The following is a 13,225-nucleotide window of genomic DNA, read 5'->3' on the forward strand; positions in this document are numbered from 1 at the left end:
CCCGTCAACTATGGATGAGTCTCGACAACTATATATCTAAGGTCACTGAAGAATTCAAGATCAGAACCTCAACCAAGCGACGCCAAACACCTATGGCAATAGATAACCTGGTCCCAAGTCCTGGTCAGGCTACGCCAGAGGAAATCAACTACTATCAACGGAAGGTTGGATCAATCAACTATGCTGGAGTGATTGGCAGACCAGATATAGCTCGAACAAGCTCGAGACTAGCAGAATTCCTATCAAATCCATCTTCTGAACACCAGAAAGCAGCATATGAATGCTTACAATATCTTGAGGACAACAAATACCTCGCTATCGAGTTCAACTGCAAAGGGAAAGGAGTCCTCTACTGCGCCTCAGACGCTTCATTCGCTGATGACTCTGTCACTCGAAAAAGCACTCAAGGATATGTGATGATGCTATTCGGAGGTCCAATTCATTGGAAAGCAGTCAAACAACGAAGAGTAGTCACTTCAAGCACAGAAGCTGAGCTTGCTGCTTTGACAGCAGCCACAAGAGAATATATGGCAACCATTCGACTCATGGAACAATTGAATCTCCAATTAGATGATAAATACATCATGCAATGCGACAATAAGCAAACTCTTCGACTATTGATTGCTGAAAGACCCCAAGCGACTAGCAAATTACGCCATATCAATATCAACAACTTATGGCTTCGCCAGGAATTACAGAAGGGATCAATTGACTTTCAATGGGTTCCAACCAACGAAATGGTGGCAGACGGTATGACTAAAGCAATGCCAGCCCAAAAACACAACCACTTTATCGCCCAATTGGGTATGGCGAATATTGAACATTTGATCGAGAAGAACGCAGTATGAATCTGGAATTTGGTAGTAAGTATACGGAGTTCTGAATAGTATCATTTCTGTATTTGAATGAGAATACAGAGAATCAACCTACAACAGGTTGCCTCTCTGAGGGGGTGTGTCACACGGACCACTGCATATATCGGGGCATGCATTCAACCCATGCACCCGGCTATTGTTTCCCATATAAAACTAACGGGGATGTCATTTTGTGCATGAAAACCTTCAAATCGGTAATTACCGAATAGACGGTTATATAATCAACCCAATAACCCCTAGACAGTCTCTAAGGAATGGAAGCATCTTTTTTTACCCCATAAGTGGTGGGCAAATTGACTGCGTGACAACACTCCTGTGCGGCCCCGTAAAACTCTGTACATGCACGTATACGAAACATAGAATTCGCTTAAATTTGTGATAATTACATAGTAAAGATAAGAAGCTTAACTATCTATACGGGTGGTGTATGCTTATCTCGTTTATGCATCCTAATTAGGCAATGTTTGAATTTTGACCCAGTGCGCCCTGCGGACTGCCGTAATACTTGTCAAATGGCCCTGAGCGGTAGATCACAATCGATATGTGCCCTATTTATGCTTCTTCCTGCATTGCAAACCCTAGTTTGCTGCAACTTTCGCTTGGTCTTCGGCCAAAACATGAAAACTTCTTTACTCGCAACTGCTATCCTTTATTTAGTACGTAGCATCTGCGGAAGCGACTAATAAAAGTTTACCAAAAACAACGCAGTGTGTAATTCAAGGTTTATCGCTTTCACTTGCTCATTCAATGCCATAAGTAAACCTGCTTCTTCAACAGGATCCCAACATGCCTTTCTCTCTTACAGTAGTTTTACACACCAAGGGCAGTGCCTGTCATGCCCATGACGGCCATTGGAAACACCAGATAAAGATCCCTCAACAACAGGGTGTTATCGCAAATAAGAGCATCAAGCTTGGGGTGAGTTTTGACTGTTTAATAAATTCCTTGGTGTGCATTTGAGCAGTTGTTTTCTGTTGCAAGCGTTGGATTCACCCGTTGTCTACTCGAGGGGATAACAGGCGGTCCATATTGCCGTAAGATGCAACAGCGGAACGAACGCTCAAAGATGAATTCAAACACGCTTGGCAACAAAGAGCAGAGGTAAACGTTCTGTGCAAAATCTCTCATCCTTGCAACAACGCGTGGATAAAATATACTTCGACGGCTTTTTCTATGGACTGTTATTGGTTCTTTACTCCATTCATCGGTAGGAAAGTGGTGGCATTCAAATTTCCTCCCTTTTTGTTTCTAGACAAGTTCCTGAAAGAAAAATCTAGAAAGAAGTGCTGTCGAGCAATATATATCAGCTCGTCGCATTTGCTTCAACTGGCAAGCACCATTTTCTTTTTTTTTTACAATCATGAATAAGTTGTAGGGAACAATAAGGCAGGGGTAAGGAACATAAATGTGCAGAAAGATGTTAATACCTCGAAAATGTGGTTAGAACACGTGGGAAATGAAAAATACATCAAAATGAAATTGTTTGGCTGGCTGAATAAACTAAAAAACTGAGGTGGTTTGGACGGATGTACAGTTATAACCTGACAGCAATTGGGGAGTTCAAAGCTTTTCGTGGCTGAGCGCCTGTAATGACACAATGAACGCTGTGGTCCCAGTGGCAGTACAGTACCAGTCAGTGTTGGACCGAAAATCACAGCTCGGATTCTTTTAGCAGTGACGGATTCAATTTTTTAGTCAGGGCAATGCCAAATCATTGCAAAACGATTAAAATGCTTATAAAATCATCAAATGTCGCAGCAGACCAGCATAACAGCGACCGGTGGTTAAGAGGCGCTAGGCTTGAGTTGTAGAATGCAGCAGTGAATGCTGTGGCGCCCAAGGTACCTACACAGTTCGCTGTAACAAAATCTCGTCGCCGCGTTTAGCGCTTAACTGAAATTGTTCCGCCGGGAGCCAAGTAAGCCAAGCACGCTTAGCTAGAGCCGCAACCTCTTGGCGTAATACATTTACGGGATACCCACATCTTCACTGACTACTTGTCTTGGTTTGTCTTTGACGAGTAGCTATTCTTGTTGTTTAGAAGCTGCTACCGTGAATTGTGTTAATACTATGACGTCTCATATTGGCAAACGTCGTTGTCGACCGTGTAGGTTTTGAGCTCTTGTGTCTGTGGAGGTTGGAAGGACATGTTCGATGTTGGTTTGCTGGGCGAGAAGGCCAGGCACGTATTGTGCGACCAGCAAGGCAAGATCTTGCAGATTGGTGGCAATAAAGAGAGCATTTAAACCCGGATGTCCGTATTGCGGAAACTGACGAGGAATATTGTATTTCCAGAATTTGCAACCCTCCTTTTGCGGAAATGTTGGCCGACACATTTTAGAATTCATGCGAAACCAATGTACGGCCCGAAATGTCGTGAGTGTACAATCGGGCTCCATATCCAGGCGCAAATCCTGAAATGTGCACTGTCCACATACGTAGAGCAGCCCCAGTCGGAAGAGTCTATTGCCGCCGAATTTTCTCAACCTGGTGAGCTCGTCACCGCACTGACGACTGCGGCTCCTTCGGACATGGCGGGTCAACACTTATCATCTCCCTGCTGCTGGCCGTAATCGGCACATTGGAGCACAGACCAGCTGTCGGTAGATGCCCGAAGTATGGAAATCCTTCAGCTAATGGGAATCTGTCAATCTCTAAACGTCAATGCCTTGGATGAAGCACAGAGGGCCTACACCTGAGATATATACTGACTCTCATTCGCCGCCCCGGGTTGACATTTTTCTTATCTCCATGGGGAAAACCATGAAGCGGATGCTCCACGGGGAAAAACGCATCCCCGGCCAGGGCATTTGCCCCTTTGCATTCTTTTGTGGAACCCCGTGTTCTTTCGAAGGAAAGCGGTGATGACAGTGACGAATGTGACGAGTAGGCCTTCCATTCGCTCACATTTGGCTTTGTGAACTCACGTTGGAGTTATCAATTATGCTTGCCAAAGTATCTACCTATCCAAGTTCCTCGCCGTTTATTCCGCAGACCCCGAAATCGAGGCTCCAACGTATGGGGCTTTGAAGTATCGGCTTATGGGGATGCTCCACTAGAAGGAGGTACTTAGTGTTGACCGATTCTGCCTCACTTTTCGACATTGACTCTCTACCCTTTCTTCTCTTCCAACCTTTACTCCATTAGTTTTCCATCAACTCATTAGATCTGGGGCGTCTAGTGACCATGGGCATCCTCACAATTGTCGAAGAGCGACCGACGCCGCCGTCGGTGTACAACTGGCGCATCTATGTGCTTGCTGTCATTGCGTCTTGTGGATCTTGCATGATCGGATACACAAGTGCTTTCATTGGAACGACTGTAGCACTTGGCTCCTTTAAGAGCGAATTCGGACTCGACAAGTTGACAACTGCAGAGAGAAACTTGATCAGCGAAAATATCGTATCTCTCTTTGTCGCCGGTGCTTTCTTCGGTGCCCTCCTCACCTACTGCCTTAGTTACTTCATTGGGCGAAAGTGGTGTTTAGCAATCGGAGCCACCACGTTTTCACTAGGAGCCGGCTTAACATGTGGCGCAAACGGCTCACTTGGATTGGGCATCCTTTATGCGGGCCGAGTATTTTCGGGGTTGGGAACTGGAGTTGCATCGGTATGTCAGCCTCCACGAAAATCATATCTTTTCGAACTGTGTCCTAGGACAATAGCGGAAGATCTCATCTTTGGTTGATCACCCTTGCTAACCCAGAGAGTACAGAACATCATTCCTATCTACATCTCGGAACTTTCACCACCAGCTATTCGTGGTCGTCTCGTCGGTCTTTATGAACTTGGTTGGCAAATTGGCGGCTTGGTGGGCTTTTGGATCAACGTGAGTGCTGAAGCAGGCTCAATAATATCTCTACGCTGTGCTTTGAAATCTAACAACATGCGAAACAGTACGGAGTTGAATCACACATCGCCCCTGGTCGCACGCAATGGATCATCCCCTTTGCCGTTCAACTGATCCCGTCTGGCCTGCTACTGATCGGCTCTTTCTGGATTCGGGAATCGCCCCGATGGCTCTTCCTCAAAGATTACCGTAAGGAAGCTATGGATAATCTTTGCTGGATCCGTCAGCTGGAGCCCACTCATATCTACTTACAAGAGGAGATTGCGGCCATCGACAAGATTTACGAGATGCAAAAGTCCACGGTAGGACTCGGCTTCTGGCAGCCTTTCCAGGCGCTTGCCGCACGTCCTAACTTGCAGTGGCGTTTGTTCTTGGGCTGCATGTTGTTCTTCTGGCAGAACGGTTCTGGTATTAACGCCATCAACTATTACTCGCCCACAATTTTCTCTGTGAGTTGGACTCATTTCCCCCTTATCATCTTCAATCACTAGGGCGAGAAATACTAATCACTGTATGTATAGAGTATCGGCATCGACTCCAATACCGTTAACCTAATGACGGGTATCTTCGGTGTCATCAAAGCTGTCATGACCTTTGTGTGGCTGCTATTTCTTGTCGACCAACTGGGTCGGCGAAAGCTCTTGTTGATTGGTGCCATTACTGGTTCCATCTGCATGTGGGTTATTGGTGCATACGTCTGTGTTGTCGAACCAACCAAGAACCCTCAAGACCACCTCACTGGCAGTGGTTACGCTGCCATCGTCTTCTTCTACTTGTGGACGGCCGTTTACACGCCTACCTGGAACGGCACTCCTTGGGTCATCAACTCTGTATGTCACCCCTCTAGTCCACCTGATCTTTTTTTTATCTAAAAGGGAAACAAACGTCCGCTAATACTATTCTGTACAGGAATTCTTCGATCCCAACTTCCGCTCCTTGGCCGGTGGTGCAACAACCGCGAGCAACTGGCTCTTCAACTTCCTGGTCTCGCGATTCACGGAGCAAATGTTCGCTGCAATGGGCTACGGCGTATATTTCTTCTTCGCGTCTCTATCATTCCTGGCGTTCTTTTTCGCGTTCTTCCTTATTCCCGAAACGAGTGGAGTTCCGCTGGAGAAGATTGACAGACTCTTCGAGATCAAGCCTGTGTGGCAGGCGAACAAGACGTTGATGGCGCAGCTTAGAGAAGAGGAAGTGCAGTTTCGTACTGACGTTAAAAGCGAGACGACTCATAAGGAAAATACTAGCGGGAATAAGTCGGAGTCGGATTCATCATAACGTCTGTAGCACATGTATAAATAGCATAACTGAGAGTTTCAACGGGAATTAGATATAATTAACTCAATCTTTAACTTAAAAATGCTCACCTTGTTTTGGGTTTACATAGGCATGGGCATTACCCGGCCCGCGGGTCCCACGGGTACCCGCGAAATGGGTCGGGTAGTTATAGGTAGTGCCCGAAAGTTTTACTATTACCCACGGGTACCCATGGGTAAAGTGGGTTTGGGTAAAAAAGCCCACGGGTAGTAAACTGAAGGGGGGCCCACGGGTTTGGGTACCCACGGGTGTATACCCGTGGGTAGATTTCAGTAAGTATGCATCACGAATTTTAGACATCTTTTGTAGTAGCCAGCCTCAAGAGTGGATATATTGCGCAACGAATAGACCTGCTACCTTGTTACTCCTAACTTCCGAACGCCCTGAATGCCTTCAATTAATCGCCTGCATTTCCCAGACTCGGGGTCGAACCACTTGTCTCCGTGGACTCTGCCGGCCTTCAAGATAGCCTGGACGAGATGCAGATCCTTCGGCTTAATGGTGACGCGATTGGTGTGGATCGCAGCAAAGTTAATCACTAGATAGTTCGTTCAACTCGATAAGAGTTTGCAAGTGAAGCTTACTGTCGAAAACACCAAAGAGAAGAGACTCCGAAGACTCTTGAAGAGCGCTAATAGCAGTCGCCTGCCAGCGCAGGCGCTTGGAGGGGTCGATGTCATCGCAGATTTCCTTCCAGAGTCGCTGGAATAGGGGCTTCGGAATCAGGAAGTCAAATGTCTTCTGGTAGTTCCTGACCTCCCGGAGAGCTTTTGCTAGGTATTAGGGTTAGTGTGTAGCCATCTTTTGTAGCAATCTAGACTTACTGCCAGGGCGCTAACGGCGTTTCTGCTGCTCCTTAGTACTAGGCATAGTCTTTCGGGCTATGCCAGGCATTATATTATAAAGTTAACTATGAATCAGGTAGGACTCCTAGAAATACAAGTCTAGGTCTAATCAATATAGAATCTTTTACAGATAACTACTAAACAGAGGTTTTCAAAGAGATTCTTTTTGAGAAAAAAAACAAGAAGCCGCGGCTACGCACAGACCACTTTTTGGCGTATTTTGTTTTTTTTTTGTGAGGTTCTGAAGCTTTAGAAAACTTCTCCCCAGACAATACTACAACCTACCTCTACCACTAACACCCAGCCGCACCGACAAGCCTCTTAATTAAGGTAATTTGATACTTTGATCTCACAATTATTGGTTTTGACTTATTAAATCAATTAGGGAACAGTAGTAAAATATGTCCTCAGGACAGGATTGCGGTACGTTCATACCAGCTTTGTAGCAATCATTTGTACTAATCTCTTCTAGGCCGACCGCTTGGATCTGGTGCTGGAGCCAAGCGTAAAGCTGAAGAGGATTATTCCGACAACGCGCACACCAAGAAGTCTCGTCAGCGCATCGATAAGATGACTGAGAAGCAGAAGGCACTTGATCGCTTGAAGAAGTCGATCAACTAGTAGAAATCCCGCAAGCTTAAAGCCTTGAGGGCTAAAAGCTCCTACATCAGTGCGTCTGCTGATGAGCGCGCGGCCCTTGAGGCTAGGGAAATCCAGCAAGTTGATGCACGATAGTGAGTTCTTTTTTATTTCTTTTGGTGTTTCAAATCAGTGCTCAAGTGCTTTTAGCTTCCTCAAAGGCAACCATCCAGACCAGCTGCTAGCTTAGATGACTGGCCCAGTCTCGTCTAGCTCCTATAATATCGTCGATGACGATGAAGACGAGGCTTGGGAGGATATCCCTTTGAATGAGATTGATGAGGCTACCTAGGAAAACCTGGATGGAGTTGAGGGCATGCTTAACTTTGACGTTGACCTTGATAACCAGTTGCCGACCATTAATGTTGCTGAGCAGTCGAATGCGATTATCGACAAGATGATCTAGGTAACTGGATGACTATAATTAATTACTATAGCAATAGCTAACAAACAGACAGGAAAACTAGATCCGAGAATACTAGTTCTTCCGTGATACCTGGGAGATGACTCTTGAGATACTTTACATCAAGGTCAAGCGGCTGAATAGCAATCCTGCCTTTACCCTAGCTGCGATGGAGGATTATGGCTTTATTCGACCTGGCTTTAAATTTCTAGTAGCTGGCGATATCTTTACTAAAGAGGAAGTGCTTCTTTGGTTTGCACTCGCTAAGTACTGGCACCTGAACCGCTTGTCTAAGAAGAAGAAGATACGCCTGGTTCTTAATTCTTCTGTCAAGAAGAAGAAGACGTAAGTGCTTAATTGTAGCAATCCTTTGTAGTAATACTAATATTCTTAGCTAATTCGCACTCGCGCACCGCCTAGCCATCAAGATTCAAGGATCTCTCTTCACTACAGCTCAGCGCCGATATGCCTCTACTCTAAAGCCTTTAGTGAAGGCTATGTTCTCTGAGATCAGTGACTCGATGATCAAGAAAGGTGTTTAGGAGCTTCTAGGCCCTGCTGAAGTTTGGGAAGAGTTTACTGCTCTCGATAAAACAGCTAACATCTTATCTGCGATGGATAAGAAGTTCTCAGCTATACTAAAGCTGATACTATTCTTCCTGAAGCTTGACCTTGCTCGGGATAAAGCGCTATACAACTGGCGTCAGGTCTATGAGTTGGCTTAGAAGCTAACTCGTTTGCTTGACTTTTCTCTATAATTGTAGATGAGCATAGCGAGAGGGTTTGTTTGACAGATTAAGAATTAAGAATTAGCAATAAGGCTAGCATGAATAAGGATATGAATTCTCTCTAGTCTGATTCTCGTATTGTAGCAATCGTTTGTAGTAATCTATAGCTGTTAAAACAATCTAGCACTCTATGCTCTTATCTTCTTTATTAACTGTTTAACTAAGTCAAGATCTTTCTTCTGTAAAGTTACTCTTTTAGCGTGAATAGCACAGAGATTTGCATCTATTAATATTCATGTTAATATAATAGTTTGAAGATTAGGATAGGATATCTTACTCTCGAACATGTTGATTAGAAACTGTTCGCTTATCTTATGGAGAGCCTCTATAGCTATTGACTGGTAGCGGATCTTATGGCGGTTTCTTAGTGGAAGATCAAGTGTTATTTCTCGAACTACTCTTGCGAAACTGCTCCGCGGAATTAAAAGATTGGTGGTCTTTTGATATTTTCGAATCTTACGAAGTGCATTTGCTTCACATTTCAGTAATTAAATAATAAAGAGTTACTTCTTACTTACTACTAGGCCTCTATCTACGAACTTTCTGGCGTTTAGTGATCTGGACGGGCTTTTTTCGAGCAGCTTTTAGCTGCTTCTTTGGCGCGAAGTTTAGCTGATCTTTCCGTGCAATGGTTGGTGGTTGGCTAGTATCTGTTCGTCTCGCTAACTTCGTCGCAAAGTTCCGCTTCAGCGGTGGTAATTCTGGTTGACTCAGGTCTGGGCTAGCCTGGCTATAGTAGGTTGCATGACTTGAACTTCTTGGCGGAGTCTCCCGAATCTCTGTAATTGGCTGTTTTAGGGGATTACCCCTCGCTGATGATGAGGGGTAACTATTTGGCGGTGAAGAGCCCTCTACTGTTAGCGGAGAGCTCTGATCTGACACAGGGCTAGTTGATAAGCGAGGCATTGAAGGATGAATGTAAGTGGGAGAAAAAACAAGTCGAAGGAGAATTCAGAGCTTTTAGATTTGTGTACGAAACGTATTAGTTAGAAACCCTAAAATAGAAATTTACGTAAGGCTATATAATCAAATGTTTGTATTCATCTTGTAGTAATCCTGCAAACTACTTCCTGTTTATACTAAAGGTAATTCTTACTACGTATGATGTCGAACTCAATTGCGTCTGACCCTTTTGGGCCAGACCCTTTTGGGCCAGACCCTTTTGCATCCGATTGTTCTGCTGCTTTCGAGCTTGTAAATTCTACGCAGACTCTAACAATCAATACTCCACCTTCTGGTTTATAGATACAGTCGGAAATCATTTTATTTGTTATTAAGACTTTCTAGACTTTTCTCTCGTTTTTCAAAACCCTGCCATGGTATCTCCAATAGGTAATCCTTGGCAAACATATACCGTTGTCTAAATCCCCTCAACCTGAACGAAAACGCTTCGCCAAATCCTTGTGGACTTTACAACGCCGAGTATCATTCTGGGATCACTTTCACCAAGGCTACCATATGACATCAGGGGAGCTAAAATTAGTCTGCAAGCACTGTCACCAAGTTTTCAATCATCTAACAATCAAAAACTCTGGTATAAGTGCTATGCAACGACACCTCGCTGCAAAGTCTTGTAAGACTCGACGTTTAGGCGTAAACCAGGTGCCTGTAAGTTTTACAGGTCATTGTAGCAATCATTTGTAGTAATCGCAATCTAGGGTACCTAATTGAAAGCAGTCTCGGAGCATCAAGCATTAGTTTACTGTATTGTTGGATCTAACTTAGCGCTTAATACTGTTGACAACTTAAGTTTCTGGCAATTCTGTTTATACCTGAATCCTCTCTACTACCTCCCATCTCGAAAGACGCTCCGAAGCTGGATATCCGAGGAGGCCTTACGCATTCAACACCACACTCTTTAGCTAATTCCGCCTGGTAGCTATGTCTCTCTGATGATTGATATCTGGAGTACACCTGGGTTAAAATATTCACTGCTTGGTGTTTTATGCCATTTTATCGACAAGCACTGGAGGTTATAACAGGTTCTTCTTGGTGCTATTGATATGATAGATGGTCATACAGCCTCTAAGCAAGCAACGGCTTTATCGACTCTGTTAGAAAATATTCGCCAGAGGACGAAGAAGACAATTCGATTTCAGACAGTCTCTGCAGACAACGCAAGTTCTTTTAAGCCAAAAGTCCTAGCACAAGAACTTGCAAAAGGGTCGATATCTATAGTATAGCCGATATATCATATTCGCTGTTTAGCCTATATTTTCAACCTTGTTGTTCGAGCGATTTTTGAGGCTCTTCGAATTTCGATGGTAGAAGCCTCTACAGAGTTTGAGCCTTCTACTACTCGAGCTAAAGATCAAGAGGACTCTGACGATGATTTTGATACTGAAGATTCTACTGCTGGGGAAAATCCTTTTGGAGCTGTTATTCAAAAGGTTAGATACTTCACCTAGTTATAAGATTTTATATTAACATATATACCTCCAGATTCGTGACCTCGCAGTTTCCCTTAAGCTTTCTAGTAAGAAGACGCAAGAGTTTCTCGACCTCCAGAAATCGACTCGCATTGGCCAGCGACCACTACGCCTCCTCCGCGATGTTAAGACAAGGTGGAACTCTACTACACTTATGTGTCTCCGCGCAAGAGAGCTTAAAACAACGATTTCAGCTTGGGTTGAAAAGCACTCTCTACAGGAACAATTCTCTCTTGTGGAGACCGATTGGGAGGCTCTTGATATTCTGCTTGATATCACCAGCCCGTTTTTACTCTTTACAAACATCCTCAGCCGGTTAAATGACCTTACCCCTGGTCATACCTTTACTTTATTACAAGTTGCAACAGTTCACTTGTACTTTTGCGCCTCTGCACTTAAAGATAAAGTTACTAGCAAAGACTTTACTTGGATATCAATCCTTCAGGCTGCTACGAAAAAGGGCCAAGAGAAGCTGGAAAAATACGTTCAAAAGCTAATTGAAGAGGATTCCTTCAAGGTATATGGTATTGCAACTCTCCTTACCCCTGAAGCTGGGACATCAGTTTCGAGTACTTTTGACACGCGATTCCAATTCGCAAATTACTTCGAATACCTTCCTTCTTCAGCCTCACTTCGAACTCGAGTACAGCAAGAATTTATCGAGGTATATACAAAGCAGTACCATCAAGATTCGGAACGCCATACCAATACTCAAAAAGCTGCAACTGAAGGACTCCGATACACTCTGCATAGTTTACTATCACGCAGTCCAAAGAAAAGGGTATTTGTAGCAATCTATTGTAGCAACTCACTGTACTAACCTATTATAAGGGCAAAATGTCATCATCCCAAGACGCACGAAATATCTGTAATGACTTTTTTAATATTGGTAAGATAAAGACTTATATCTTACTAGGCTTAACAGCTAATAACTATATTTAGTTATGTTCCCTGATGAAACTGTTTAGCAATTTTGGGTCCGCCTAGACAATAGCTATCCCAGATTCCATGGTATTTGTCGCATGGCTCGAGACTTCTTATCTATTCAACCGACGTCAATACCCTTAGAGCGATCATTCAGCCTTGCTCGCCATATCTGTCACTACGCTCGGTTTAACCTTTCGGCTGATACTATTTTTGATACTTTGACTATCAAAATTAGCCAGAATAATGAGGCCTGGCTTTCCCAAACCACACTTGAGGAAGTTCTAGATGATACGAATATTACTGAAGCATCTGAAGAGCGCTAGCATATTATTAGAGAAGCTTTTAACTACTCTTCTCTATTGGATAAAGCTGATATTCAGAGATATCTGAAGGTCTCTGATGATCTTACTAAGATCTCTATTACTGCTATAGGAGATGCTCCCTCCCCGCCTCCTTACGAAGTCTCAGTAGAAGAGGAGGATATTAGCGATAGAGATGAGGAGCTGCCATCCTTATCTAGCTCTCAACAGCCAAAACTATCGAGTCAAGTTTCCCAACTTAGCAACTCACCTACGCCTTCTGTATCCCAAGAACTCCCAAACTTCTCCGAGCTTGGGGGTCGCAAAAGGAAGAGACTTACTCGGCTAGATCTTGTCGAACTCTCTCCTGACGAGGATAGCGATTAAATATACATTGTTCCTCTGATTTCACTCCGACTTTATCGTATTATTCTCTATTAGTTTCTTATATTTGTAGTAATCTATTCTAGCCATCTATGTTTTATGTAACTTACTCTTTCTCCCTATAACTAACTAGTTATATTTTCTTTCTATCTTAGTTACAGTATTTCCCGCGTTTCTTGTGGGTAGCAAAATTACCCGTGGGTAGTGTAACCCATGGGTCGTTTTACCCACGGGCCTTTCAACCCGCGGGTAAATATAGTGGGACTGCCCGTGGGTAATTCGGGTTTACCCAAACTACCCACGGGTAGTTTTGGGTACTACCCATACGGGTACCCGCGGGTATTACCCAACCCTAGGTTTACAGCTGCTGAAGGTTCAGGCGTGCATGCGGTGCACGGGCTATGTGACCGCCGTAGGCCCCCGCTCCAACTCAACACAGCTACAGACGTTGGGGGCTCTAAAGAAAGCCC

The 13,225-nt window shown here is 44.2% G+C and overlaps 2 protein-coding genes across 2 annotated transcripts; one reads left to right on the forward strand and one right to left on the reverse strand.

The window, feature by feature from the left end:
• Nucleotides 1-4,061: 4,061 nt before the first annotated feature.
• On the forward strand, nucleotides 4,062-6,002 carry CTRU02_214308 (quinate permease; the record flags this gene model as incomplete). The annotated part of the gene is made up of 5 exons (XM_036729617.1): nucleotides 4,062-4,484; nucleotides 4,590-4,703; nucleotides 4,772-5,173; nucleotides 5,246-5,554; nucleotides 5,634-6,002. The coding sequence occupies 5 exons, from the start codon at nucleotides 4,062-4,064 to the stop codon at nucleotides 6,000-6,002; spliced, it is 1,617 nt and encodes a 538-aa protein (XP_036578788.1).
• A 392-nt stretch (nucleotides 6,003-6,394) lies between these two features.
• On the reverse strand, nucleotides 6,395-6,935 carry CTRU02_214309 (histone H3; the record flags this gene model as incomplete). The annotated part of the gene is made up of 3 exons (XM_036729618.1): nucleotides 6,395-6,579; nucleotides 6,626-6,814; nucleotides 6,881-6,935. 3 exons carry the CDS (start codon nucleotides 6,933-6,935, stop codon nucleotides 6,395-6,397), a joined length of 429 nt encoding a protein of 142 aa, XP_036578789.1.
• Between the last annotated feature and the right edge of the window lie 6,290 nt (nucleotides 6,936-13,225).

This window comes from Colletotrichum truncatum (assembly GCF_014235925.2).
Source record: "Colletotrichum truncatum strain CMES1059 chromosome Unknown Contig_0010, whole genome shotgun sequence".
Taxonomy (NCBI): Eukaryota; Fungi; Ascomycota; class Sordariomycetes; order Glomerellales; family Glomerellaceae; genus Colletotrichum; species Colletotrichum truncatum.